The sequence below is a fragment of the Bos mutus genome, chromosome 10 (genome assembly GCF_027580195.1).
Source record: "Bos mutus isolate GX-2022 chromosome 10, NWIPB_WYAK_1.1, whole genome shotgun sequence".
In the NCBI taxonomy this organism is placed as follows: Eukaryota; Metazoa; Chordata; class Mammalia; order Artiodactyla; family Bovidae; genus Bos; species Bos mutus.
The window spans coordinates 18,715,001-18,742,678 of record NC_091626.1 but is presented as its reverse complement, the minus strand read 5'-3'; the positions used below and the strand labels follow the sequence as shown (position 1 = coordinate 18,742,678).

At 43.9% G+C, this 27,678-nt stretch overlaps 1 protein-coding gene and 1 pseudogene across 1 annotated transcript; one reads left to right on the top strand and one right to left on the bottom strand.

Moving 5' to 3' along the window:
- Nucleotides 1-1,424: 1,424 nt before the first annotated feature.
- Nucleotides 1,425-19,124, bottom strand: TMEM202 (transmembrane protein 202). The gene is made up of 5 exons (XM_014481387.2): nucleotides 19,044-19,124; nucleotides 18,551-18,803; nucleotides 5,151-5,300; nucleotides 4,464-4,595; nucleotides 1,425-3,754 (listed from the first exon to the last, which is right to left on the bottom strand). Exons 1-5 carry the CDS (start codon nucleotides 19,122-19,124, stop codon nucleotides 3,573-3,575), a joined length of 798 nt encoding a protein of 265 aa, XP_014336873.1. The 3' UTR covers nucleotides 1,425-3,572.
- A 3,961-nt stretch (nucleotides 19,125-23,085) lies between these two features.
- LOC102286042 (NADH dehydrogenase (ubiquinone) complex I, assembly factor 6-like) lies at nucleotides 23,086-24,450 on the top strand (annotated as a pseudogene).
- The last annotated feature ends 3,228 nt before the right edge of the window (nucleotides 24,451-27,678 follow it).

The window sequence follows — 27,678 nt, the reverse complement described above, 5'->3', positions numbered from 1 at the left end:
GCAGGGTTTAGAGGGAAATTTATAGCATTGAGTGCATGTATTAGTAAAGAAAAATGATCTAAAATCAATAATCTATGCTCCTTAGGAAACTGGAATAACAGCGAATTAAATGCAAAGTAAATTGAAGAAAAAAATTAATAAAAATCAGAGCAGATAATCAATGAAATGAAATGAACATTTCTTTATATGGTTAGAATTCCTATTTTCAGGCACCAAAAAAATTTTCCTGGCTCTTTTTGTTTCTTTTTCTTCTTGTATGCTCATTCCATCTGATAGTTTTGGGATTTACTTGTTTTGGCCAAAGATCCCAGTACAGGGTCAGGTCTCATAAGATATTTCAGATTTCCTGTTCTGTTACAACCCAGTTAATGAATCAGTGCACTGCTTCGTAAAGCAGGGTTGTACCTGTGTCCTTTTACCTCTTTGGATCTGTAGTTCCAAATACAGTGCAGCCCCGATTTTCTTTTCTTAAAATATCTTTAAAATTAATTTCTTCATTTTTGGCTGCATTAGGCCTTTGTTGTTTTGCATGGGCTGGGTTTTCTCCAGTTGCTCCAGTTACTCTCTAGTTGTGATGCATGGGCTTCTCATTGTGGTGGTTTCTGCTGTTGTGGAGCACAGGCTCTGGGGTACACAGGCTTGGTAGTTGAGGCTGGCAGGCTCGAGAGCGTGGGCTTGTAGAGCACAGGTTCAGTAACTGTGGTGCAGGGGCTTAGTTGCTCTGCGGCATGTGGGATCTTCATGGACCAGGGATAGAACCCATGACCCCTGCATTGGCAGGCAGATTCTTATCCACTGCGCCACTAGGGAAGTCCTCAGCTTCTTTTAAGTCCCTAGTTTGAACTAGAGCTGGGAATTTGGCTCTAGTCCATATCTTGAGAAGCAGTTTTACTCCTTTTCACTCCACAGGAACTGTCTTCCTGTTCACCTCTGCCAAACTTTTGGACTTTGAGCCCAATAAGTCTTTGGCTTAACTCAATCACAGCATGGGGTTTTGTTATTTTTCTGTTTTTCGAAAATGCTTGTCTTGTTTTGACCTAGCTATACATGTGTGTTTCCCCCTCCCCTCTCTCATTCTCCCTTCACCTGTCATGTAATGTATCTGGAGCAGAGGGGATGTAGCAAAGGGTCATTAATGAGCCATTCCCCCCACTTTTTTTTTTTTTTTAGTATTTTTTGGCTGCACCACGTCTTAGCTGTGCCAAGTGGGATCTTTGAACTTCTTTGTGTCATGTGAGTCCTTTAGTTGTGGCATGTGGGATCTACGTCCCTGACCAGGGATTGAACCCAGGCCCTCTGAGTCTTAGTCACTGGACCATAAGGAAAGTACCCCCCATGAGCTATCTAATTGGAGGTCTATTTAAGCTTTTTAAAGGGATTCTCTGCAAGCAAAGAAAGAGAGTAAGAAGAAAATAGAGCATTCAGTTTCTTCTTATTTATTTGGCTGAGTCAGATCTTAGTTGCGGCACACAGGATCTATCATTGTGGTGCACCATTTTCTCCAGCACACAGGCTAAGTTGCCCCATGGCATGTGGTACCTTGGTGCCTTGACCAGGGATGGTACCTGTGTTGCCTGCATTGGAAGGCATATTCTTAACCACTGAATCATCAGAAAAATCCCGTAACCACTGAATCATCAGAAAAATCCCAAGCATTCAGTTTCTAAAGGAGCGATTAAGGGCTCTCTATGCTTAAAGATCGTTCTCTAATAGCAAGGTAGAAAACTTAGCTACTATCCTCTGGTAATAACCAGGGCCTTGATGCTTATTTTCTGAAGAACTAGCATCCTTCCTTCTCATTCACACATGCTTCCTCCTTCTCACCGCAGTTAAAACTTCCATTCCCTGACGAGTCACCAGTACTCAACTCCTTAGTCATATAATTACAGTCTTCAAACCAAATCATACAATAAATAAAACTTCTGAACCCACTAAGTTCTGAATTGGTCAACTTGTAGGGTATACTTAGCGTGAGTGGTGACAAGAGGAGGGGAAGCTGGACTTGAACTCCATATCTAACAACCAGACAAAGGCCCGGGAACAGCCTGAAGAGCCTCTGAAATGAGGCCCGTTGAAGCAGGGGGACACTAGACTCTGCCCTAACTAAGATCGCCAACATGGAGAGAAGGGTTTTCTGAGGCAGGGTCAAAATGGGGTGTGTCTATATTCATGCGTTTGTGTGTGTCTCTGTGGGTGGGTATACACAGGCCTGTGCTGCTTAACTCCGACCTTTAAGAATAAAAGCAGAAGTATTAACCTAACAGTCTTCCAGTTACCATCTGGAAATGATTGGTAATTACTGATGGGGGTGGCCAGGATTATTAGAGCTGTCATGTTTGTTTTATACAATGATTATCAATGAATCTTTAAAACAAAAGGATCCCAAGGCTTATCTTTACGAGCAGCAAGGGGTGAAACTGGCCACTATTCCATTCTATTGCCAGGCTTGAGGAGAAGAAGGATGGACCTCAACCAACGGAAGCATAGCGGCAGCTACTAAAGGAGTAAAAGACAGGATGAATGTCCCGGGACCTTCTGCGTGGAATCTGGTCTGAGTTTAAAAGGGCTCTCTAGCCATCAAAATATTCATGTGATTGCCTGAATGCCCCTACCCTTACTTGTCTTACACAGTATATAAAACATGGAGAAAAATTTTAATTTGGTCCACATATATGCTTAGGCTTAAGAAAGTCCTTTAGCCTCATTTGACTTGGAAAGACATAATAGATCCCTAAAGAATCAGAAGGGTCAGAGCCCTATCAAGAATCTGATGGAGTTCACGTTGCTGTATGGCAGAAACTAACACAACATTGTAAAGCAATTATCCTCCAATTAAAAATAAATTTTAAAAGGACAGTATAGCCCTCTTCACAGAAAAGAGCATATAGAATTTCAGAGTAAAAAAAAAAAAAAAGAATTTCAGAGTTTACAGATGTCTGGTTCACATAACCCCCAGCCTAGAAAGAAGCTGTCAGTTTACTGAATAGACTATAAGGGTTTCAAATTACCATTCCTCATAGAAAGGGGGGGTGTCATAGATTCCCCTAAATCTATCCAGCACTTCTTAACTCCTTGGGGGGTAGGTATTATCTCCATGATATTCATTCCATTTCTGGTAATGATGCCCAATTCAGATTCAATAATAGTGTGCAAATGCCTTCCATCCTGAGTATTCCCAAGGCCACACATGGCAAAGAAAAGTTCAAACAAAATTTGGTGACATTTTCCTGCATGCACCATTCTGGTCTGTGAAATCCCTGATTCCCAAGAGAGCTCTGATTCAATGCACTGCCATTTATTGCTAGTTTCTTTGATCTGTGTACCTAAACACTGATGTTTTCTTTTAGCAACTTTTTCTTCTGGGAGTTTTCATTATTTGCTTTATGACTATCATACACATTTTGGATGCAACATACACAAAGGAGATTTTATCAGCTTTAATGCTGTCCCCTTCAGTTATATGGACATGATATTAGGAGAGTTTCCTCAAATTTGCACAATCATTCCCTACTCAGTTAGCTTCTCCCCTGTTTTTAAGTCAAGCAACAGTTGGGTTCTTATCAGTCACAGTTCTATATTTGATGGGTTTGGCTGATCTCACTCGAAGATTCTGTCAGAAGCTCTGACAAGGCATCTTCAACAGGCAGAGTCACTGGACCAAATCCCAGCCTTGACTTTTCTGTAGGAACTGCGGTGATGTCTTGATCCAGAGAAGGAGATCTGGAAGTTATGTAATTGAGGAAGGAGACAATCCCTAGGGGAAGAGAAGAATTTGAGGTGAGTTTCAAGAGACAGATGGTCTTTGGACTTTGAAAATTCTAACTCATTCTTTCAATACTCAGCTCACAAGGGCTCTTTTCAGTGAAGTCAATCCACTGCCCACCCCCGCCCCCCACCAGCAGGGTTCCTTTACCCTCCTGCACTCCCATTTCATTACTGTACTTCTTCCGTGATGAGGACAAAGCTTGAACCTCCTGCATGCAAATCATAATTCCTACTTTCTGTATGGTCTTGAGCAAGTTTCTCAACCCATCTGTGCCTCAGCTAATAGAACAGTGAAAATGAAGTCCCTCAGTCGTGTCAGACTCTTTGCGACCCCATGGACTGTAGCCTCCCAGGCTCCTCCATCCATGGGATTTTCGGGGCAAGAATACTGGAGTGGGTTGCCATTTCCTTCTCCAGGAGATCTTCCCAGGGATTGAAACCGGGTCTCTGGCTTTGCAGGCAGACTTTTACCGTCTGAGCCACCAGGGAAGCCAGTTAGTAGAACAGGTTACTAATTCTAGATTTTTTTCAGACTCCAAAATGCATGTTTTATTTACCATACCACACTGCCTCTTGAGGTATGAATGTTTTTAATAGGAACGGTTAGTGCTTCTATTTCTCCTAGATTCCTCCTCCCTTTCGAGAACTGATTTCCCCTTCCATCCTCCTAGCTTAAGGCAGGAAGGGGACTGACTCACCCGCAAACAAGTATATGAAGTCACTCCCCCAATTAACCTGATAGGGCCATAGGAGAGCTGAGTCCACTGTTTCTGAAGTATACAAGTCGACCTGTTCCAGAAACAGGATGAGGCAGAGCAGCAAGCAGGAGGCTAGGACCGGAAGAAAACATGTCACATCCGTCAGTGTCTTTAATTTGCCTTGACTGCTACCCCCAATTCTTCTACTTCCAGACACCACATTATTTGTCATTGTTGTTTAGTCGCTAAGTTGTGTCCAACTTTTTTGCAACCCCACGGACTGTAGCCTGCCAGGTTCCTCTGTCCATGGGATTTCCCAGGCAAGAATCACTGGAGTGGGCTGCCATTTCCTCCTCCAGGGGATCTTCCCCACCCAGGGGTCAAACCCACGTCTTCTGCGTTGCAGGCAGATTCTTTACCACTAAGCCACTGGAGAAGCCCATACCATATTACATAGAAAGGATCAAAGAGATAAAAATCTAACCAAGATGACTGGCCAAGGTGAGGCCTCTTCCCTGGGTTAAGCTAACGAATGTGTTTCATACAGTAAGACAGGGCAGGTAGCTGGCAACTTGATGGAATGAAAAAGAGAAAGGGAACAAGAAAAAGGGGATAAAAACCCACACAGAGGAAGTTTGTTCCCTCAGCAGTTTTACCACAGTACTACCCTGCCATCTGGGTCTGTACCTGAGATGAAGCTGAGCATGGATACCTTCAGATCCAAGTTACCGGTCACCCTTCCTCTTCTAGGGAGGCAAGAACTGAAGAGCCAGCCAAGGACAACAAGTATGGTGAAGACAGAGATGAGGAAGAAGGCCCTGGAATATTGGAGGTAATCTGCCAAAGAGAAGGAGAGGCTTGGTTAGTCCAGCTGGGAAGCTCTCCTTAAGAAAACCAGACAGAGTCTTAAGAGAAGGGAGTGAAGACTAAAGAGGATGAAACTGAGCTTGCTATGTGACATCCAGGGCACAAGGTAAGAATCTTTCCCAGCTCTTCTTGATATTTGGAATTTTTTACTATGAAGGCAAAACCTGCACTGTAAAACTAAAGATAATATACAAATAGTTCTGGGTATGTTAACACAGTAACTTAGATGTAGACCAGCTTATAAGAGGTGTGACCAATATTATAACACGTGTGTGAACTTTTTCTTGTTCCTAATTCTAAAAGTAATACATACTCAATATAGCACTGGAGGGACTGCAAAAGTGCCAGGAAGCAGGAAGTGTATCAGCCACATTCCCACTACCCACAGACAACCATTGTTAGCATCTTATTTGGTTTCTTTCTGGTATTTTTCTATCCCCTGTACATAGTCGACACGATACTGAATTTAGTGATTTTTTTAAAGAGATGATGCAGTAAGATTTTTCTCAGATCATCTGCTGTGAACATCACATTTAATGGCTACAAGATAGTCTATCATATCAAAATACTTTGCTTAATGATTTTACCATTGTTGGAGTTTGTTTCTATTTATTTTTCTCTTTTAAATGTATCTGGCATGAACAATCAGCCTGTGACTATAAAACGAAGTCACATTTACCTTAACTCCCATATCGTAATGATTTCAAGCCCCCAGTTTACTGGATTGCAGGAATTTAACACCCCACAAATACCTCCTTTTTTTTCTGAGTCTCTCAAGGCCCCACCTCATGTGTGTTTAAGGACAGGTCCGCTAAGGTTCTTTTGCTCCAATGCCCTGACCCTGGTGCCATAACACACCTCTCGCTCATCTCTTGGCTCCAGGGTTCTGCTCTCCTTGGTTCTGCCCCTTCAGACTGGGTGTTGGTAAGAAAGAAGAGGGAACATGCCAACCCTTACTGGGTTTTTAAAAAGATTTATTTACTTATTTATTTTATTTTTTGGCTGTGGTGGGTGTTCATGGTTGCACTCAGGCTTTCTCTACTTGTGGCGAGTTGAGTGGGGGCTCTTTGTTGGGGTGTGCAGGTTTCTCATTGTGGTGGCTTCTCCTGCTGCAGAGCACAGGCTCTAGGTGAGTGGGCTTTAGAAGTTGCAGCACATGGGCTCAGTAGTTGCAGCTCACGGGCTTTGTTGCTCCTCAGCACGAGATTGTCCTAAACCAGGGATGGATTGAACCTGTGTCTCTTGCATTGCAAGGCTGATTCTTAACCACTGGACCACCAAGGAAGCCCCGCCAACCCTTACTTTTTGCTGCTGCTGCTAAGTCTCTTCAGTCGTGTCCGCCTCTGTGCGACCCCATAAACGGCAGCCCACCAGGCTCCGCCATCCCTGGGATTCTCCAGGCAAGAACACTGGGGTGGGTTGCCATTTCCTTCTCCAATGCATGAAAGTGAAAAGTGAAAGTGAAGTCACTCAGTCGTGTCCAACTCGTAGCGACCCCATGGACTACAGCCTACCAGGCTCCTCCGTCCATGGGATTTTCCAAGCAAGAGTACTGCAGTGGGGTGCCATTGCCTTCTCCCTAACATGAAATAGATCCTTCGCTTGACTTCCCCAGCAATACAGAACAATTCTTTTGTATTTTATTTTCCCCAGTTTTACAGAAGAATTAAGAAATGGAGTAACTTACAAGTAGATATATCTTTACTCAGGTACCACAGATCTACCAATATCTTCAATTTCTTCATAGGGCGCTTCCTTGTCTAGCTTATTTTCTGTCTCAATGTAACAAGGGCTAGCTCATCCCTACCAGGAAAAGTTCTCTAAGCACTTTTATGCCTAAAAAGCCAAATCCAGCTTCCAAGTAACCTTAGAGAGAAGACTACCAAGCTTATCCTAGTCCACAAACTGCCTCTTAAGTTTTATTTTGTTGTCTAGAACATACCACTGGCTAACAAAAATCAATAACAGTAATTTACATTAAGAGAAACCACCCTCCTACCCACTCCAATATTCTTGAGCTTCCCTTGCAGCTCAGCTGGTAAAGAATCCACCTGCAATGTGGGAGACCTGGGTTCGATCCCTGGGTTGGGAAGGTCCCCTGGAGAAGGGAAAGGCTACCACTGCATTATTCTGGCCTGGAGAATACCAAAGGGGTCACAAAGAGTCAGACAAGACTGAGCGACTTTCACTTTCACTTACTTTTTCACCCTCCTACCCACAGAGGTCAGGTGGTACATAGCCTCAACAAGTTAGCTATATTAAAACATGAAAACCCAAGGGCAGCACGTTTTCTGAAAACTAGGTCATTCAGAATTAGCCAGTTAGGGGTTTCCCTGGTGGCTCAGTGGTAAAGAATCCACCTACCAATGCAAGGGACGTGGGTTCAATCCCTGATCCGGCATGATCCCACATGCCTGGAGGCAGCTAAGCCGCTGCTCCACAACTATTGAGCCAGTGCTCTAGAGCCCTAGAGCTATAACTACTGAGCCCCTGTGTCACAACTAGTGAAACCCAAGAGCCCTAGAGCCCGCGCTCTGCAATAAGAAGCCACCACAAAGAGAAGTCCATGCACCTCAACTAGAGTGTAGCCTCCACTCACCACAACTAGAGAAAAGCCCATGCAGCAGCAAAGACCCACACAGCCAAAAATAAATAAATAAAATTATATACAGAACTAGCCAGCTAGAGCCATCAGCTAGATTGAGCTGCATGAAGCCCAGTGTGATAAGCATCTTTTGCAGTATTGAGCCTGCAGTCTTCCATGGGCCCTTACAGCCCTTTTCTCAAGCCCTGGACCCTTGTTTACAACTCCTTTGACTTTCTTTGGTAGGACCAAGGTACCAGTTTAATTTCTGTGCTTGGATATCTGGATTTGGAACTGATTGATGCTACTTTCCTCTTTTGCTTGCGTGAACCAAAAAGATATAAAGCTAGCCCCCTTTCCAGGCACTTATATACTAATAAACAGGAAAAACTGAGCTGTAGAGATAAAATAAAGCATAAACAAAGTGAAGTGACAAAGGAGTTCAGGAGAGACTGAATGACTAGTTGGCTTGATTTTCTTTGCCTGAGGTCACAGTCTCCTCTGGAATCCCCTGAGGTCTAGAAAACTTCCTGCCTTTGGGAGTTATGAGATTCTTCTGAATCTCTATAAAGACGTTCACTCTTTAGCTTACGCTGGTTCACATGAGTTCCGATACTTAAAACACAAAAGAGGACTAAGATATCCAGTCCAACTCCTGTCTAAGATGTTACAGTCTAGTCTTTCTTCTACCACGAGGGGAAGACTACTTTCACGTTCTTCTTAACCATCTTTTCAGTCTCAGTTTCTCATTGCCTGAAAACTCCATAAACAAGATCATTCACAACTCCATGAGAACAACTAAAGATTTGCAGCATATCTGCAGCATCGTATAGTCTAAACCCTTAGAGGAACCATGTCTACCAGTCATAATGATATGCAACAAATTATCTAATCAAACTAAGCACTTAGCTTCAGAGTCTAAAACAGCTGCATTTGGCTAACTTCATAGTTTTTTCTAAAATTCATGTAACAAAACAAAGGTCTGAAAGCTGAATTCAAGCCTCTACATCCTGTTAGAAGAAATCATATTTTAGCTTTTAAACAACAATTTTTTAAAATTAAATTATTTATTTTTGGCTGCACTAGGTCTACATTGTGCCAAACAGGGGCTATTCTTCACTGTGGCGTGTGGGCTTCTCAACGTGGTGGCTTCTCTTATTGCAGAGCTTCGGCTCTAGGGTGTGTGGACTTCAGTAGTCATGGCTTGCAGACTCCAGAGCACAGTCTCAGTAATTGTGGCACACAGGCTTAGTTGTTCCATGGCCTGTGGGATCTTCCAGGACCAGAGATCAAACCCACATCTCCTGCATTGGCTGGTTACTCTTCACCAATAAGCCACCAAGGAAGCCCTAACCAACAGTTTATATGGAAGCTTACCTATTAATGTTTCAAAAACTTTAGAACCTGTTACAAAAGTCCCTACTTGTACATGACAGTAAGAAATCTTGGTCCAGAGAGGAGCGCCCTAGATAGAAGGAACACCCATGGGGGTCACCTGTACCCAAACATTTCTAAGCTTTCTTTAAGGACATGCATTGATGTGGACTTAGGCTGCAGGAATAGCAAAACAAGCCTCCCAGTTAAGGAAGACAATGAAGCTAATATCCTGGAAGAGACATCACTTTCAATTTGGCAGAGAAGAAGTCCAAATCATTTGAAAAACTTGATAAGATCCTTGCTGGTACTCTTAGTATCATCCTAGTCAGTGATTCTGCCCTTCAGAGCCCCACCAGGTAGCATGTAAAAGCTGCCAGGACAGGAGGGGGCACTGGCCGACAAGAGAGAAGTAGCATTTCTCAGTGGACTGAGAAACCACGTGGCAGTTTGTAATTGATGGGCAAGATCCCCTTCCATTATTAGGAAAGTAAAACTTTGCCCAAGAGTTTCTGGCAAGTGAGAGGTGTCAGGCTGGAAGCCACCCCACTCTTGTGAACAAATAAGCTTGGTTCACGTGAGATGCTCATTTCTTTTAAGGCTGCTGACACCCCAGAAGGGAGCAGTGGGGAACAAAAGACAACATGAGATGAAAGAGCATCCTGGTCTTGCCTTCTGAGAGGGCCCACACTCTGTCTGTGGAGTGTGTTTCTCTCTAAATAAATCCTCTTCTTACCTATCACTTTGTCTTTCCCTGAATTCTTTCTGTGATGAGATATCAAGAACCCAAGCTTCAGGCTTCCCTGGTGGTCTAGTGACTAAGAACCGCCTTGCAATGCAGGGGAAACTGGCTCGATTCCTGGTCTGGGAAGATCCCACATGCTGAGGGGCAACTAGGCTGCCTAGGCCACAACTACCGAGCTTTCACTCTGGAGCCTACGTATAGCAACTACTGAAGCCCTGAGTGCCCTAGGCCCTTGCTCCACAACACAGAAAGCCACCACAATGAGAAGCCCACATGAAGAGTAGCCCCTGCTCTTTGCAACTATAGAAAGTCCACGCACAGCAACAAGCACCCAGTGCAGCCAAAAAACAAACAAAAAAAGAACCTGAGCTTCATTAAGTCCTGAAACTAGGAACTCAGGCCCCCACCCACATAAAGGATGGTGACTTCAGCCTGAGCACAAGGTTCCTAAAACAGCCCCCTGTTACCTCACCACCAACCAATCAGAAAAAAAGTCTGCACACAGTGGAAGATAATGAAGACTCTGATCTCCTTCCCAAATGATTCTCCCTTTAGAAACATTCAGAGATATAAAATATATAAATTATATGCACAGTCACCTCTGACTCTTTGCAACCCCATAAACTATAGCCCATCAGGCTCCTCTGTTGATGGGATTCTCCAGGCCAGAATACTGGAGTGGGTAGCCATACCCTTCTCCAGGGAATCGTCCCGATCCAGGGATCAAACCCATGTCTCCTGCCTTGCAGGTGGATTCTTTACCATCTGAGAAGCTTTCATGGTGGAGCAGAATCTTCAGAGCCGGTGTCTGGACACAAGCCCACCTTTTCCCTGGGTTGCTGGGTTCCTCAATAAAGCAAACCTTCTTTTTCCAACAACAACAACAAAAGAAGAAGAAGAAAGAGCAGAGTAGAGAAGTCATCTGGTAATGAAATGTTCCAAGAGGGCTCCCCTCACTTCACTCTAGTTCCTTCAGCAAAAATCAAAAATCAAAGCCAGGGTAGCAGTGCTCCGAAGAGATTTAGCCCCTTTTAACTCTGAAGGAGCCAGATTGAGTGGATGGAGATGGGAAGTAGTAGACATTGACTTTGAGGATGAGGAAGGTGCTGCTGGAGACAAGCAAAGGAATCAGCCCACTTATTTAGCCAAATTTAAACTTCCAAGCTGCTGCTGTTGTGCCTTCATTCCAGGAGCTTAAGATCAAAACTCCCCCAGGTTCATAGGAAGTGCCCAAAGGAGGTGGTTTTGGAATACAAGAGATTCTGGATGGATACCTAGCACTCTGGAGAGGAAGTTCTGCAAAGAGGAACCTTCTTTGCATTTAGATTCACTCGTACTTGGTTGGTACACCAGAATCAAACATCCCTACACAGCTTGTGGGTGTTTATTGTGTGATGGTTCCCAGAGTCCTGGCTCTGGACTAAAGACTCAGGCTTTCTTCTCTACCCTCTGCAAAACAGTTCAAGTTCCTCTCACTGGCAACACACATTCCATTCCTTTACATTATGGTCTGATCTCACTTATGTTATATAGGAAACTAGCAGAAAGGTCTGTTGCATGCTGAGACCTAACAGTAGAAATGAAGGATTGCATCTTTTACTCCCATTCTTTCTTCATCCCATCACCAATACAGCACAGAGGTTATCAGTTATCTAGAACCAGGGGAAGAAAGAGGTAGAACAACTGCCTGCAGTAAGTCTAGGACGAACAGGAACACACACGTTTTTGAGCCCATCTGAGATAGCCCCAGTGAAAGTCTCAGAGATGACTGGGGACACCATGGGAGAGGTGGCTAAATTTTTGCAGTCCAGTAGGTAAAAGTTTGTAGTTCTTGAACTTGGGCAATAAGAGCTGATAGTGTCCACATGGGGTCTCACTGATAAAATGGCTCATAATGTCGACCTCGCAAACAAAGAATAAATCACAGTGACCCTTGAGACTGACCAAATTCCCCAAATGGCATCCTGTTATCTCACTGGCGTCTATCTTCTCAAAGCTGCAAGACCACCAGATTCCAGACCTCCAACTACGTGACCATCACTTCAGAGAATTTTTCAGTGGTGGGGTATAAGAAGGACTCCGTCAGAAAGCTGGTTCTCCTTAAGGGCCAGTCACCCTCTCTTTTCCCTCTAATAAATTTCCCTTTTCTTGCCTGACTGCCTGGCTGGCTCTCTTTTTCTCTGCACTTGGCTTACGTTCTGGTGCCGAAACCCGGGAGGAAGATCCACCACAACTGGGTGGGCTCCTCTCACAAGCCCACCTCCGGTGGTCCCCTGCCTTGGACCTGGCCAAGAAACTGAGATGAGGTCCGGGACGGGACTTTCCACTTGTCTTGCTGGACTGACATCCACACACTGGCCCACATTTCATCCATCAGTTCCAAGGGTGAGTGAAATCCCATTCTCTCGGATCCTCTCTCTCTCTCTCTCTCTCTCTCTCTCTTCATTTCCAAGTCCTAGCACTAGGCACTTAGGCGGGAGGATCCCCATGGCCCTCGGGCCCTTGGCCTTGTGCCCCATCTGACTTTGAAATAGCAGACTATTTCAAAGCAGACTATTATTACTCTCTGAGAAAATCCTGAGAACGGGGATGCCTTTTCTCTCGGATCTTTCTCCTCGCTTTCTCTCGCCCTTGTCTAACCTCCCTATCGGAGAAGGCAATGGCACCCCACTCCAGTACTCTTGCCTGGAAAATCCCATGGGTGGAGGAGCCTGGTAGGCTGCAGTCCATGGGATCACTAAGAGTTAGACACGACTGAGCGACTTCACTTTCACTTTCACTTTCATGCATTGGAGAAGGAAATGGCAACCCACCCCAGTGTTCTTGCCTGGAGAATCCCAGGGACGGGGGAGCCTGGTGGGCTGCTATCTGTGGGGTTGCACAGAGTCAGACACGACTGAAGCAACTTAGGAGCAGCAGTAGCAGCTAACCTCCCTATTCGGCTGCAAATGGAAATTCTCAATCCCTGCCCTCAAAATCTATTTCTCTAGGATGCCTTCTCCAAAACCTAAAAGCTTTGGGCTTCCAAGGGGAGATCAGACCAAAAAGACTTATTTCCTATTCTAATACTGTCTGGCCACAATACAGACTTGATAACACGTCCCAGTGGCCAGAAAACGGAACTCTCGAGTATAATCCTCTACAGGACTTTGGTAACTTCTGCCGCCACAATGGTTAAGTGGTTAGAAATCCCTTACGTTCAGGCTTTCTTTGCTCTTCGCTCTCAACCCCCTCTGTGAATCCTGTTCTACTTCTCAAATACTCTTAGCCCACTCTGGGCCACATCCTCCTAATACAATGTTTCCTGATCCCTGTTCAGACTTTGCTTCTTCTTCCTTCGACCCTCCTGACCACAGCCCACCCCCTAGTGCTCCTGATCCCCTTGCAGCTGCTCCAGGTCCAGTTCCACAACCTCTACCTTACAAATCCTCCTACCTTCCTCCTTCTCAAGCGCAGGCCTCCAGCTCCCAACCCCCATCCCCAGCCTGTGCCAGAGATACACGGGGACCTCAGCCCCACCCTCTACCCTGAGAGTCCCAAGGCTTTACCCCGACCTCCCTAGATGCCCTCCGTGTACCCAGTCCTGAACAACTTTAAAACAGGAAACTTCACCACAGGACCCCACTCCTTCCTTTGCTCCACTCCTCCCTTCATGGGAAGTAGCTGGAGCAGAAGGCATTGTTGGGGCTCATATCCCATTCTCCCTCACTGATCTATCTCAGATTGAAAAGTCTTCTTGGCTTTCTCCTCAGATCCTGATAATTGTCTAAAAGAATTCAAGTATCTTACCCAGTCTTGTGACTTAACCTGGCATGATGTTTACATCATCCTTTCACCCACTCTTCTCCCAGAAGAGAAGGAAGGAGTATGGCAAGCCTCTCAGGCGCATGCTGATGAGATACACAGGACAGACTAAGCCTGTAGGGGCCACGGCTTCCCTGCCCTGGAGATGATCCCAACTGGGATTATCAGGCAGGGAGATCTGGAGGAGCAGCCCATAATCTTATGATTGCTTGCCTCATTGTGTGCCTTCAAAAGGCAGGGCATAAAGTCGTCAACTTTGATTAAGCTCCGGGAAATAACTCAAAGACTAGAAGAAAACCCGGCACAATTTCTAGCCACGTTAATGGAAGTGCTACAAAAATATACAAAATTAGACCCATTTTATCTCCCAGTCGTCTCCAGATATCCGAAAGAAACCAAAAAAGGCAGAAGAAGGCCCTCAAACCCCTCAATGAGACCTTTTAAATTTAGCCTTTAAGATTTTCAATAACTGGGAAGAACAGGCAAAGCCAGAGAAGGCCCAATGAGATCAGGCCAAATACCACCTTTTAGCCACTGCCCTACATGGTTTCCAAGCCTCCATCAACCAGCAAAGAAAGGAAGCCACCTGGGCCCTGTTTCAAACGCGGCAAAGACAGACACCGGGCGTGTTCATGGCTAAAGCCAAGGCTTCCTCCAGGTCCACGTCCCAGCTGTGGCATAAAGGGACATTGGAAGGTCGACTGCCCAAATCCCTCTCCAGGGATCTGGACATCCACTCCTGGTCCTGAGCAGGAGTCCTCCAACCCAGCTCTGCCCAGCCTCCTCGGACTCACCACTGAAGACTGAAGGTGGCCAGGGCCCCAGACCCCAACTCTCATCACCTCTATGGAGCCCAGTGCAACTCTTACAGTGGCAGGATCGCCTACAAGCCCTCACCAACCAAACTATCCACAAACTGGAGAACTGCATGCAAACTTCTAACTCACTCAGATTATCAAAAACATTGACCTCACACAAATCTCCTTGACCCACATTCCAGCCTTTTCTTATCTCACCCCCACAATGCCCCTGTCCTACAGGAAGCAGTTACAGAAGATTGACCTTCGGCCCTTATCCTAAGTCAAAAGTTTGGAATGATAGGGTCCACATGGGGTTTCACTGATAAGATGGCTCATAATGTCGACCTCGAAAACAAAGAATAAATCACAGTGATCCTTGAGATTGACCAAATTCCCCAAATGGCATCCTGTTATCTCACTGGCGCCTATCTTCTCAAAGCTGCAAGACCACCAGATTCCAGACCTCCAGCTACGTGACCATCCCTTCAGAGAATTTTTCATCGGTGGGGTATAAGAAGGCCACCATCAGACAGGGAGGACGCTCGTTCTCCTTAAGGGCCAGTCACCCTCTCTTTTCCCTCTAATAAATTTCCCTTTTCTTGCCTGACTGCCTGGCTCACTCTCTTTTTCTCTGCACTTGCCTTACAATAGCATGTTATTATTACAGGCTGATGAATCCTAGACATACTGATAACATTTGGGGCATTCCTAACAAAATCTGTATTGCAGATTAATTATTGACCCTAGAATTAATACTAGTTAACAGCAGCAGGGCTACGGTCCTTCACAGGGTGGCCCAGGTCCTCAGTATCCTAACTACCCACAGGGACAAGGTCAGCAGTATGGGGGTTACAGACCGGCACATCCTGGACCCCCACAGCCACCGCAGCAGAGGCCTTATGGGTACGACCAGGTAAGTTCCTTGGCCAGCTGTGTGGCTGCCCCATTGTGTGCTCACTCCTGATTAGCTTAAATATTTTTCAGTTGGCGACTCATTTTCCCCTTCTTTTGTTTATAACATGAGTTAACCAAAAAAAAGTATTTTCTCTTAAGTCTTTTTCATAAAATGCTAGCACAGTCAATGGCACCCCACTCCAGTACTCTTGCCTGGAAAACCCCATGGACGGAGGAGCCTGGTAGGCTGCAGTCCATGAGTTCGCTAAGAGTCAGACACAACTGAGTGACTTCATTTTCACTTTTCACTTTCATGCATTGGAGAAGGAAATGGAAACCCACTCCAGTGTTCTTCCCTGGAGAATCCCAGGGACGGGGGAGCCTGGTGGGCTGCCATCTATGGGGTCGAATAGGGTCAGACACAACTGAAGCGACTTAGCAACAGCAATAGCAACAACATTGAAATGGGCTTCCCTGGTAGCTCAGCTGATAAAGAATGCACCTGCAATGTGGGAGAACTGGGTTTGACCCCTGGGTTGGGAAGATCCCTTGGAGGAGGGCATGGTATCCCACTCCAGCATTCTTGCCTGGAGAATCCCCACAGACAAAGGAGCCTGATGGGCTACAATCCATGGGGTCAAAAAGAGTCGGACACAACTGAGCGACTAAGCACAGCACAGCACAACATTGGAAATAGGGTGGATACTTACAACTGTGTACTTAAAGAACTCAGTTGACATTCTCCAAACAATAGTTGGCCTCATAGGTGAATTCAAGGCTCCAAGAAATAAACTACTGCTTAAGTGACAACATTTCAAGATTCTGATTCATTAAAGATTTAAATAGGGGCTTCCCAGGTGGCTCAGTGGTAAGGAATCTGCCTGCTAATGTAGAGGACACAGATTTGATCCCTGGTCTGGAAACATCCCCCATGCCGTGGAGCAACCAAGCCCATGCATCACTAGTACTGAACCTGAGCTCTATAGCAGGGGAGCTGCCACTACTGAGCCCACATGCAGCACCTACTGAAGCCCACATGCCCTGGAGCCCATTCTCTGCAATAAGAGAAGCCACTGCAATGAGAAGCCCACTCACCGCAACCAGAGAGAAGTCCACATGGTAATGAAGACCCAGTACAGCCAAAAATAAACAAAATTATTTAAAAATTTTAAATAATAATCTCAAAGCCTGAGGTTTAGCCTGGGTACCCAGTAACATAAGTACAATTGCAGCTTAATGTTTATGCCTATATCTATTTTATTTTTATTTTATGCACCATGAGACATGCAGGATCTTTAGTTCCCCTGACCAAGGACTGAACCAGTACCCCCTGCAGTGGAAGCAGAGTCTTAACCAATGGACCACCAGGGAAGTCACTATGCCTCTATCTCTTACTCCATTTCTCTAGAAATGAAGTTAGTGAGCGTAAATCTCTGGATGCACTTATTATATTGCTTTGGTTGTTCCTCATGGTGTGGGAGTGTGCAGCATTGTGCACGGATATTACCATTTACACATCTGTTAATATCATGGCTCAACATCCTATCTCATTGTTCATTTGATTTGCTGTTCTTTAATGATGGATTGAGGTTAAAGTAATTTTTTCTATGTTTGTTAGACATCTGCAGTGTCTGTTTTGTAAATTGTTTCCAAAAAATTTATTTACGTAGGTATTTTATTTATTATAATAAAAACTTGTATATCATCTAATATATATTAAGGCCATTAACCTTCTTTCATATTTGTTACAATTATTTTCTCTAGTTTTTAGTTTTAGTTGAAGATGCAGTTGAATTGTCTGCTTGCCTTTCATTTTAGTTCCTTCTGAAGATCTCATTTTAGGATCCTACCCCTTAGTTCCAGATACTAAATATGTGTGCATGGATGCTAAGTTGCTTCAGTTATGTCTCTTTGCGACCCTATGGACTGTAGCCCACCAACACTCCTCTGTCCATGGGATTCTCCAGTCAAGAATACTGGGGTTGCTATGCCTTCCTCCAGGGATGGAACCCCTGTGTCTTATGCCTCTTGCATTGGCAGGTGGGTTCTTTACCACTAGAGCTACCTGGGAAACCCATACTAAATAAGAGTCCATGCCAAACAGGTGATACTCCACTTCAGGGTTGGATAGATGCCCCCTCCCCCCAGATCTTGGATTCCTGTTCATCTTCAGAGAAATAAACACTTTACTCGTGTATGCTTTCTTTCACAGTACCTGTTTCTTTTGTATAAATGTATCTCTTGGTGGATGTCGGGGAAACTGTATAGTACAGTTTTAGCTTTCCTCTAAGTCTTAGTTCTGGTTGAAAAACTTCATGCATATGGTATCTTCTAGCCCTAGAAATTTATTTTTAATATATTTATTTTGGGGGCTGTGCCAGGTCTTAGTTGTGGCATGTGGGATCTTGTAGCCTGACCAGGGATTGAACCTGGGCCCCCTGCATTGGGACTGTTAGCTACTGTACCACTAGGGAAGTTCCCCTAGAAATTTATTTTTAATATTATGTGTTGCATCTTCAGATTTACTTAAATTCACACAAATTTGACAATTTATTCTCTAAATATCTGGCATTTGTTATACTACATATCTGACACGCATTCAACTTCTCTTCTACAGTTAGCAGAACAAACTGACCTTGAAAGTTAAAACTGGCGGAGGCTGAGACACTTTGCTGTATCTTCCAGTTATGATCCAGCACTCCCATTTCTGCAAACCACATTAGACTAACAATCTCAGTGCATCACAAGAACAGCTCATAAATGACAAACAAGTTCTTCACAGAGAGGAAAAGGCTATCAGCTCATAATTTGGAAGAGGAAATGACCTGAGGTATGAAGGAGAAAGGGTACACTGAGGATATCAGAGAAAAGGACGTCCATGTTCACAGTCCGGCTGAGATCCCTTCTGGACTCAGAGAGGTGAAGGTCAAAAGATCTTGGAGGAAAAAAGATGAAGAGCCAATGTGGCAGAAAATTCTGGAACTGTGGGGCCTGCAGCATTCAATTCAGTGACACTCACAGGGTGGCTTGGGTGTGTGGCTCCAGCACAGCTCATGGTTGCATGGGATCCAGAGTCCTGCGTAGAGCTCAAGGCCATCATTGATCACCAGGAACTGCACCCAGTTCAGTGGGGACATGCAGATCAGCACTAGGAGGCTAAAGCCACAGAGGCTGCCACAGAACATTCGGATGTAGGTGTGTGTCTGATCCACATGCTGCTGTCGCCTCTGGGGTGGCATCAAGGCACTCGGATGTTGGGTGGGGAGGGTAGGCTACAAGGGCGAGGGATGAGGGAGATATTGCCTACCCAAGAAGATAACCCTTACTCCCCGGGGTCTCCTGCTCTTCTCTACCTCAAGTACCCCCACATGTGAGCCTAGGACATCTCTCCCTACCCCTTCCATAAAAAATGGTCAGGGTCATCTTTTACCTATCTTTAGGACACTCTGTCTAGACCCACCTCTAAACAAGTCCTCTTCTTCCCATTGAACTACAACTAGGCATCTCCTCACCCTTCGGTATCTCCGGTCCCCCTTGACTTTGGGAACCTCGGGATAGTAGAAGGTGAAGACTGTTTGCTCCTCCCTCTCCATCTTGGCAGCCAGTTCACTTTCTAACTGCCACGGAACTTGTCTCGGTACGTCCTCATACACACTGGGCAGAATTCAAAGGGGGCTGGAAACCCCTTGGCACAGATTCCATTTCTGCTTCATATTCTGGGTCTGGTCAGATTGAGAAGAAATCCTCAAGTGTTCAGCATGTGCACGTATGTGTGATGCTCTGCACCCTCCTTTTCTGACCTCTCCCAACTCCTTTGTTAAATAAATCCACAAATATTTTGTCACCAGTTGCTACATGTCAAGTTTTGTGATAGGTCCTGGGACATAAAGATAAATGAGATGTAGTTCCCTAAAAACAAATTAAAAAGTATACTCTGATGTCTCCAGGACTTAATAATTTGTGGTTATAATTTAAGATTATATATCTGATCAGAATATAAATATGTTACGTATAGAGATATCTCAGCAGTTCAGAATTCATATTCTCGCCCCAATTTTAAGTGGAAGACCTCAGGTGTGTCTTAATAGATGCAGGAATCAGTCTGTCAGCCATAGTCCTTCATTCAGCATCCACCTTTTTCTTCCTTTTTTGCTCTAGTTTCCCCTCTTCAATGTCTTCTACTCATAGCCTCTGCCATGGCCACTGCAGACAGGGCTCTGTGAAAATGCCAGTGTCCCTACCCCAGGGGGCTACCAGCCAATGTGCTGAAAGCTACCATCAAGATAACACAGCAGTGTTGAGTTCCACGTGGAATTGAAGAGAATAGCCTTTCCCTGGTTCCACAGCCAGCACAACATACGCCCAGAGTATCTCAAAGTCCCCTTTTCAGACAACTCTCAGCATTGGTCCTAACTCCTTTCCCCACAAGGGCTCAAAACCAACCCAAGATGCTGAACAGATGTCACCCTGTTCCACAGCATGAACTTTGATCCCAGTAAATGCCCAACTGGATCACCAGCTCTTGTTTTCCAAAGTTTGGGCTGAATCAGAATGTCCCAGCACACTTTTCTCCTACCGTATGCTCTCCCCACCCATCCCAACTTGTGGAAACCTATTCTTTATTTCAGCCGGTGAGAGCTACTATTAATAGCTAGTTTTTGTCCGTGCTTTAGCATATAGTCCTCCTCCAAAAGTGTTATTTAACTGTGTCTCCTAAAACTTAGCCTACTGCCTGAAAAGAATAGTATTTCATGTTGAATGAATGAGTGAGCAACACAGTTTCATATTAAGTAGAGGGGCTTCCCGGCTAGCTCAGTTGGTAAAGAATCCACCTGCAATGCAGGAGACCTGGGTTCAATCCCTGGTTTGGGAAGATCCCCTGAAAAAGGGAAAGGCTACCCACTCCAGTATTCTGGCCTGGAGAATTCCAAGGACTGTATAGTCCATGGGGTTGCAAAGAGTCGAACAAGACTAAGCAACTTTCACTTCACTTCTTTACCAGTAGTGCCCTACCTAGGAAGCCCATCAGCCCCTCTAGTGAAGTGAAAGTTGCTCAGTCATGTTTTCAACCCCATGGACTATACAATCCATGGAATTCTACAGGCCAGAATACTGGAGTAGGTAAGCCTTTCCCTTATCCAGGGGATCTTCCCAACCCAGGGATCAAACCTAAGTCTCCCGCATTGCAGGTGGATTCTTCACTAGCTGAGCCACCAGGGAAGCCCAAGAAGTGGGTAGCCTATCCTTTCTCCAGGGGATCTTACAAACCCAGGAATAAAACTGGGGTCTCCTGCATCACAGGCGGATTCTTTACCAGCTGAGCTACCCTGCCTGCAATGCAGGAGGTGTAAGAGACGGGGGTTTGATCTGTGGGTTGGAAAGATCCCTGAAGGAGGGCATGACAACTCATTCCAGTATTCTTGCCTGGAGAATCCCATGGATGGAGGAGCCTGGTGGGCTATAGTCCACAGGGTTGCAAAGAGTCGACATGACTGAAGCAACCTAGCATGCACGCAAGAGGTTGATACAGAGAACAGAAGAGTTAATGCTGTCAGAGGGAAATTAAGGAAGATTTAGATGTTTAGATGGAGGTTTAGATGGAAAAGACACCGTCTAAGCTGAATTTTAAAGGAATTTGACAAATTGAGTGGAAGGGCATGTGAAACATAATAGTATGTCTCAAGGCAGAAAGCCACAAATATCATGACTTTCTGAAGGCACTATAAGCAGAGTGGTTCTGTTGCGGGGGGAGGTGGGGGCATGACATCACAAAGAGTCTTTTATGCCATGCTATGCAATTGTATTCTGAAGCTTTTTTCAGTGCTTTTTATTTATTTATCTTTTGTCAGAGTATAATTGCTTTCCAACGTTGTGTTAGTTTTTGCTGTACAACAAAGTGAATCAGCTATATGTAAATATCCATCCCCTCCCTCTTGAGTCTCCCTCCCACCTCCCACCCCACCCCCGTAGGTCATCACAGAGCCCTGAGCTGAGCTCCCTCCTAAATAGCAGCTTCCCACTATCTATTTTATCCATAGTAGTGGTTAACCCGTTTGGAGGGCAGGAATAGAGACACAGATGTAGAGAATGGATTTGTGGATGCAGAAGGAGAAGGGGAGGGTGGGATGACTTGGGAGAGTAGTATTGTGAAGTTTTAATTGCTGGAATATTCTAACCTTACTGCAACAATTATAGGAAAGACTTTTCCAGCTGCATCAAACTGGCTTGTACAGCATGCCTGTTAGATACACATGTATGACCAGAGAGCTAATATAGGCTGTGAATAGGCAGACCTGCATTTCTATCCTGTTTGGGCATTTACTTAGTTAGAACACTTAAAGGCAAAGTTCCTTGGGGAAATTTCCTTAACCTTACTGAACCTCAGTTCCTTCATCTCTAAAACTGGGATAAAAAGACTTCCTGCCTCACAGAATTACTATGAAGATGAAATGGGATAACACGCACAAAGCTCTTAGCATAGTGCCTTAATAACTGCACAATAAATATTATTATTGATGGATATTGATATTAAGGATAAATGAACTATTTATAGTGAGCAATTAATAAGTGCTTGCTAAATACTATCTATTATTATTTTTAAACTGTGTTTCCAAGATTCCTCAAGCACAGTCTTGGCACAGGCCACTCTGAGACATGAAATACATATGTTAATGGAAAGAATGTGTCACCTCTTGCCCCTCCAGAAGTAGCCCTGGAGAAGCACATTACCAAAGAGATGCTATTGATGTAAGGTGGGCATTTTATGAACAGTATCTGATTTGGTAAATGATGCAACTCTCTAGCTAGTAAAGGAGTAAGTCAGGCACCATTCAAGTCTCAGTACTACCAAAAGGCAAGATGTTCAGGCCAGCTGGGAACTTGCTAAAGCCTGGGATGAATATGACAAAACAAGCATTTATTCACATCTAATGACTGATGCTGAAGTTCCAATACCTTGGCCACCTGATGCAAAGAGCCGACTCATTGGAAAAGACCCTGATGCTGGGAAAAATTGAGGGCAGGAAGAGAAAGGGGAGACAGAGGATGAGATGGTTGGATGGCATCACCGACTCAATAGACATGAGTTTGGGCAAACTCTGGGAAATAGTGAAAGACAGGGAAGTCTGGCATGCCGCAGTCCATGGGGTCGCAGAGTCAGACATGACTGAGTGACTGAACAACAATGACTGTGTATATTGCAATTCACCTACTTTAAGAAACAGTGTGGGGGACTTGCCTGGTGATCCAGTGGTTAAGACTCCATGCTTCCAACGCAAGGGGCAGGTGTCAAGGAACCAAGATGCCACGAGGTGCAGCCAAAAAAAAAAAAAAAAAAACAGCAACAATTTGGGATCCCCACTGTGTGCTACCGCCTCCACCTTCCAGACTCATGGGACCCAAGGGGAGCATGGCCACGGCCAGTGGAGCGAGTGGATTGTCGAATAGGCTGCTACTACCTGGAGCTGCTGTGGAAACAATACCATGATGGCTACTTATGTTCCCTGTTGCTCCCTGCAGAATCCCAGAGCTCTGCTCTTGCATTGAGTGAATTCAATGCAGAACTAGATCAGGCTGGTTAAAGACTCGGTCTCTGAGAAAACAATTGGACTGATGCGAATGCAGTTTTGAAAAACAAAACAAAACTGTGGACTATATATACTGTGATAATCTACCCCATCAGTCTGTGGCTATTGAGCTGTGGAAGGTTTGCGCACCAGCAAAGCAGGCCCTGTTTCTGGGCCCCAGACTGACTTCACACAGCCCCAGCAAGGATGGAAAACCAGGCCCCCACACCAATCACTGAGAGGGAAAAGTGGATGGGAAGCTGCTGTCAAAACACACCGATCACTGAGAGGGAAAAGTGGATGGGAGGCTGCTGTCAAAAGACATAATCTCATCAAAAATGGCTTCTAAAAATCATTGATGAAGAAGAAAAAAATTGGATGACAAAGTATACAATAACATGTGGAAACTGGAAAATTATGATGAAAACACACAGAGCTCTCTTCCTTATTTAACACTGGAAATACTGGGTATACAGAGCCTCGGTGCAGATCTCGCTGCAAATTACACTGGAAAAGCACAAGGTATTGTCATATGCTTAAGAGCAAAGTACTATCGGCCTTCTCAAAAGCTCAACGGTAAAGGAATCCCCCTGCCAATGCAGGTTTGATTCCTGGTCCAGGAAGATCCACATGTCATGGAGCAACTAAGCCTATATGCCACAACTATTGAGATTGTGCTCTAGAGCCCAGGAGCTGCTACTACTGAGCCCTCGTGCCACAACTAGTGAAGCCTGTGTGCCCTAGAGCCCCATATTGGGGAACAAGAGAAGCAACTGCAATGAGAAGTCCTTGCATCACACACAAAAAGAGCAATGTACTATCATAGCAGCAGAAGGATGATGTTCCTTCCCCTGGATATTCGTATGTTTGAAAAATACAACATGTGGTATTTCACAAGAGAACTTTCGACAGAAGAACCAATGATAAAAATGTGAGAGACATAATACATGTCATTACTAGCCAGGCACATTTGCACTTAAAGCATTCTGGGTCCTTTCACAAAAGCAAAAGTGAAAACTTCCTGCCTTTTATCAGGATGCTTTGGAGGACTATTTAAAGAAAATCCAGTAGGTGGATTTTAACATATTCTACCCATCTTGGCATCAAAGGTGGCACTAGTTGTAAAGAACCTGCCTGCCAATGCAGGAGACATAAGATATGTGGGTTCCATCCCTGGGTTGGGAAGATCCCCTGGAGAAGGACATGGGAACTCACTCTAGTATTCTGGCCTGGAGAATCCCATGGACAGAGGAAACTGGCTACAGTCCACGGGGTTGCAAAGAGTTGGACACAACTGAAGTGACTTAGCACACACCCATCTTGACAACAGAAAAACACATTACTTTTATTATAATTGTGTATTTAGTCATAGAGAAAAAGATTTTAAAATAAGTTTATGGTACTGAAAAAACAATTTTGGTTGGAAAAAAACAAGACATGAAAAAGTGCTAACTACAAAGGAAATTTTTGATAGATAATACTGAAATTATGAACTTCTATTCACCAGAAGATACCATTGAGAGAGTAAAAAGACAATCCACAGAATGGGGTAAAATATTGCAACTCTTATATCTAACAAAGGGTTTGTAGCAAGTGTATATTAAGAACTCTTTCAAGGGACTTCCCTGGTGGTCCAGTGTTTAAGAAGCCACCTTGCAATGCAGGGGATGAGAGTTCAATCCCTGCTCAGGGAACTAAGATCCTACATGCCGAGGTGCAACTAAGCCACAACTAGAGAGTCCATGCGCCACAACAGAAGACCCTGTGTGCCACAACTAAGACGATTCAGACAAAAAAAAAAAAAAAAAAAAAACAAATCAATAGGAAGTAAAGCAAACTAGGAAAATGGCAATTGATGCTTTGCAAGATATCAAAATGGGCAATAAATGTATAAAAAGGAGCTCAACTTCATTAGTCATCAGGAAAATGCAAATTAAAACTATAATGCAATAACACTACACTTCCATCAGAATGGCTCAAATGAAAAAGTATCAGCAAGTATGGGCAGCAACTGGAACTCTCATATGTGTTTTGGTGTGTAAATTGGTATAGTCACATTGAAAAGCTGCTTGGCAGTATCTTCTGGAGGTGAATAAGCACATTCCCTTTTCAATCTAGTGTGTGAGTGTGCTCAGTCACTCAGTTGTGTCCAACTCTTTTCGACCCCATGGACTGTAGTGTAGCCCGCTAGGCTCCTCTGTCCATGGAATTTTCCAGGCAAGAAAACTGGTGTGCATTGCCATTTCCTTCCCTAGAGGATCTTCCGGACCAGGACTGAAACTGCATCTCATGCATCTCTTGAATTGGCAGGCGGATTCTTTGCCACTGCACCGCCTGGGAAGCCGTGGGTAGGGTAGGTGTGCAAAAGGACACTGTCCTCAGGTCCACCAAAAGACAGGCATCATACATGCCATGTGTGCTCCCAGCAGTGCTTTTTTTTTCTTTTTAGTACTTTTCATAATAGCCCCCAACGGGAAAGTACTAGTAGTTGGGTAGAAGAATGAAACTTATGGTAAATTCATGCAAAGAAATACTATAAAGCAATATGAGTAATCTACAAGCACATGAGAAATGTGAATAAATCTCATAAATGTAATGCTGAGCAAAAGAAGCCAGACTTAAAGGGTACATAGGTATGATTCCACTCAAATAAAGTGTAAACCTAGCAAAACTAATCAGTGTGGTCAGAAGTCAGAAATATCGTGCCAGAACAACCCTGGTGCTCCAGTGACTAAGACTCCATGCTCCCTATGCAGGGGGCCCCGGATTCGATCCCTGGTCAGGGAACTAGATCCTGCATGCCACAACTAAGAGTTCAAATGCTGAAACTATATATAAAAAAAAAATCCTACATGCTGCAAATAAAGATCCCGCATGTCGCAAGGAAGATTAAAGATCCCACATGCCACAATTAAGACCCGGTGCAGCCAAATAAATAAATAAATATCTAAAAAAAGAAAAATCAATCTTCTATTAAAAGAATAATTTTTAAAAAAGAGATACCCTTGGGAGGAAAATGACTAGGGACAATGAGGGGACACGCAGGGGACTTTTGGAGTGCTGGAGATGTTCTATGAGTTCTAATATGCATATTATACTTTAATAAAAAGTTAGATACATATTTTTTAAAATCAAGAATCTTAAAAATGTATCTTTTGTCTTGGTAATTTCACCTCTAGGAATCTATAAAATCAATATTTTATTGTTACAGATTATTCATATAACCTTATCTACTAGGAACTGTGCTACATGTTTCACATACATTAACCTACTTGCTTTTGTGAACCAAAATTTTCCATTTGACTTCATAATTTGTTATTGCTAACATATAAATATAAAAGCTTTCTTTTTCTATTTATCTTTTATCAGGTCTTGACTGAAATTATTTTCATTCTAATAGTTTCGTTGGATGATTCTTGAATTTTCTAAGTAGACATCGTTATCATCTGCAAATGATGATAATTCTGTCTCTTCCTTTACAAAATGTGTCTTATTTCATTGATTAAACAGTTTTTTAAAATTTTATTTTTAAACTTTACATAATTGTATTAGTTTTGCCAAACATCAAAATGAATCCGCCACGGGTATACATGTGATAGTGACATCCTTATCTTACTCTTCACTTTCACGGAACAAACTCTATTGCCTTTTGTTGCATATGTACATTCATTTTCTTGTTAAAGAAGTTCCATTCTATTTCTGTTTCATCAAGATGTCTAATTTAGAATAGCCATATCAACTTCCTTCTTAACTTCTAGAATATGGTCCTCCTCTTTTCAAGCTATTTAATACAAACACTGCCTTAATGCATTTTCTATCGTTTAACTAGTTTTGCATTCCTGTAATAAAATGTTTGGACAGGAGACATTCTTCTTCTGATATGCTTCTAGGAGTATTTTGCTGTGGTCCATGCCAGGGTTGGAAAAGAACTCCAGACACGAGGCAGAATGAAAGGAGAATACAGTTTATTAGAGTGGGGGAGGGGAGAGTCGCTACTGGCACAGTAGGCCGGCTTCCTGATAGTCTGGGAGAGCCGACATTGAACATGGGTCCTTGGTCCATTATTATAGCCCAGGTACAAGGAGTGGGATAGTATACTGGGTGAGGGAAGAGTAAAGCAAATACCTTCTCCCTATTTGGGGTAGGAGGGGAAACAGGTTATACTGCTCAGGAGAGCCTAAAGATTCTTCAATAGTTAACAACCTGGGGGAGGCAAGGACGATAAAGTTCTGGTTTTTTTCTGTTCCTGTATTCCAAGATCCTCCTTGTTCACCTTGTTCTTTCATCTTTGGGACACCACATATTTGTTTTTATAGTTGGCCTGAAATTATTTAGAATCTTAAAAATATATCTACATGTTTAGATTTTTCCTCCTCAATTTTTATATATTATGGTCAAAGAACCTATCCTATAAGAATTCTACTTGAAAACTGCAAAATAAAATGTGTTGGAAAGCTCTGAGTAAGAAAAAAAACACTGCAAAATAAAATGAGTTGGAAAACTTTGAGTAAGAAAAAAAAGAATTTTACTTTTTGTAATGTTTACATTTTTGCCAGTTTTTCTAAATGTCCTATGGACAGCT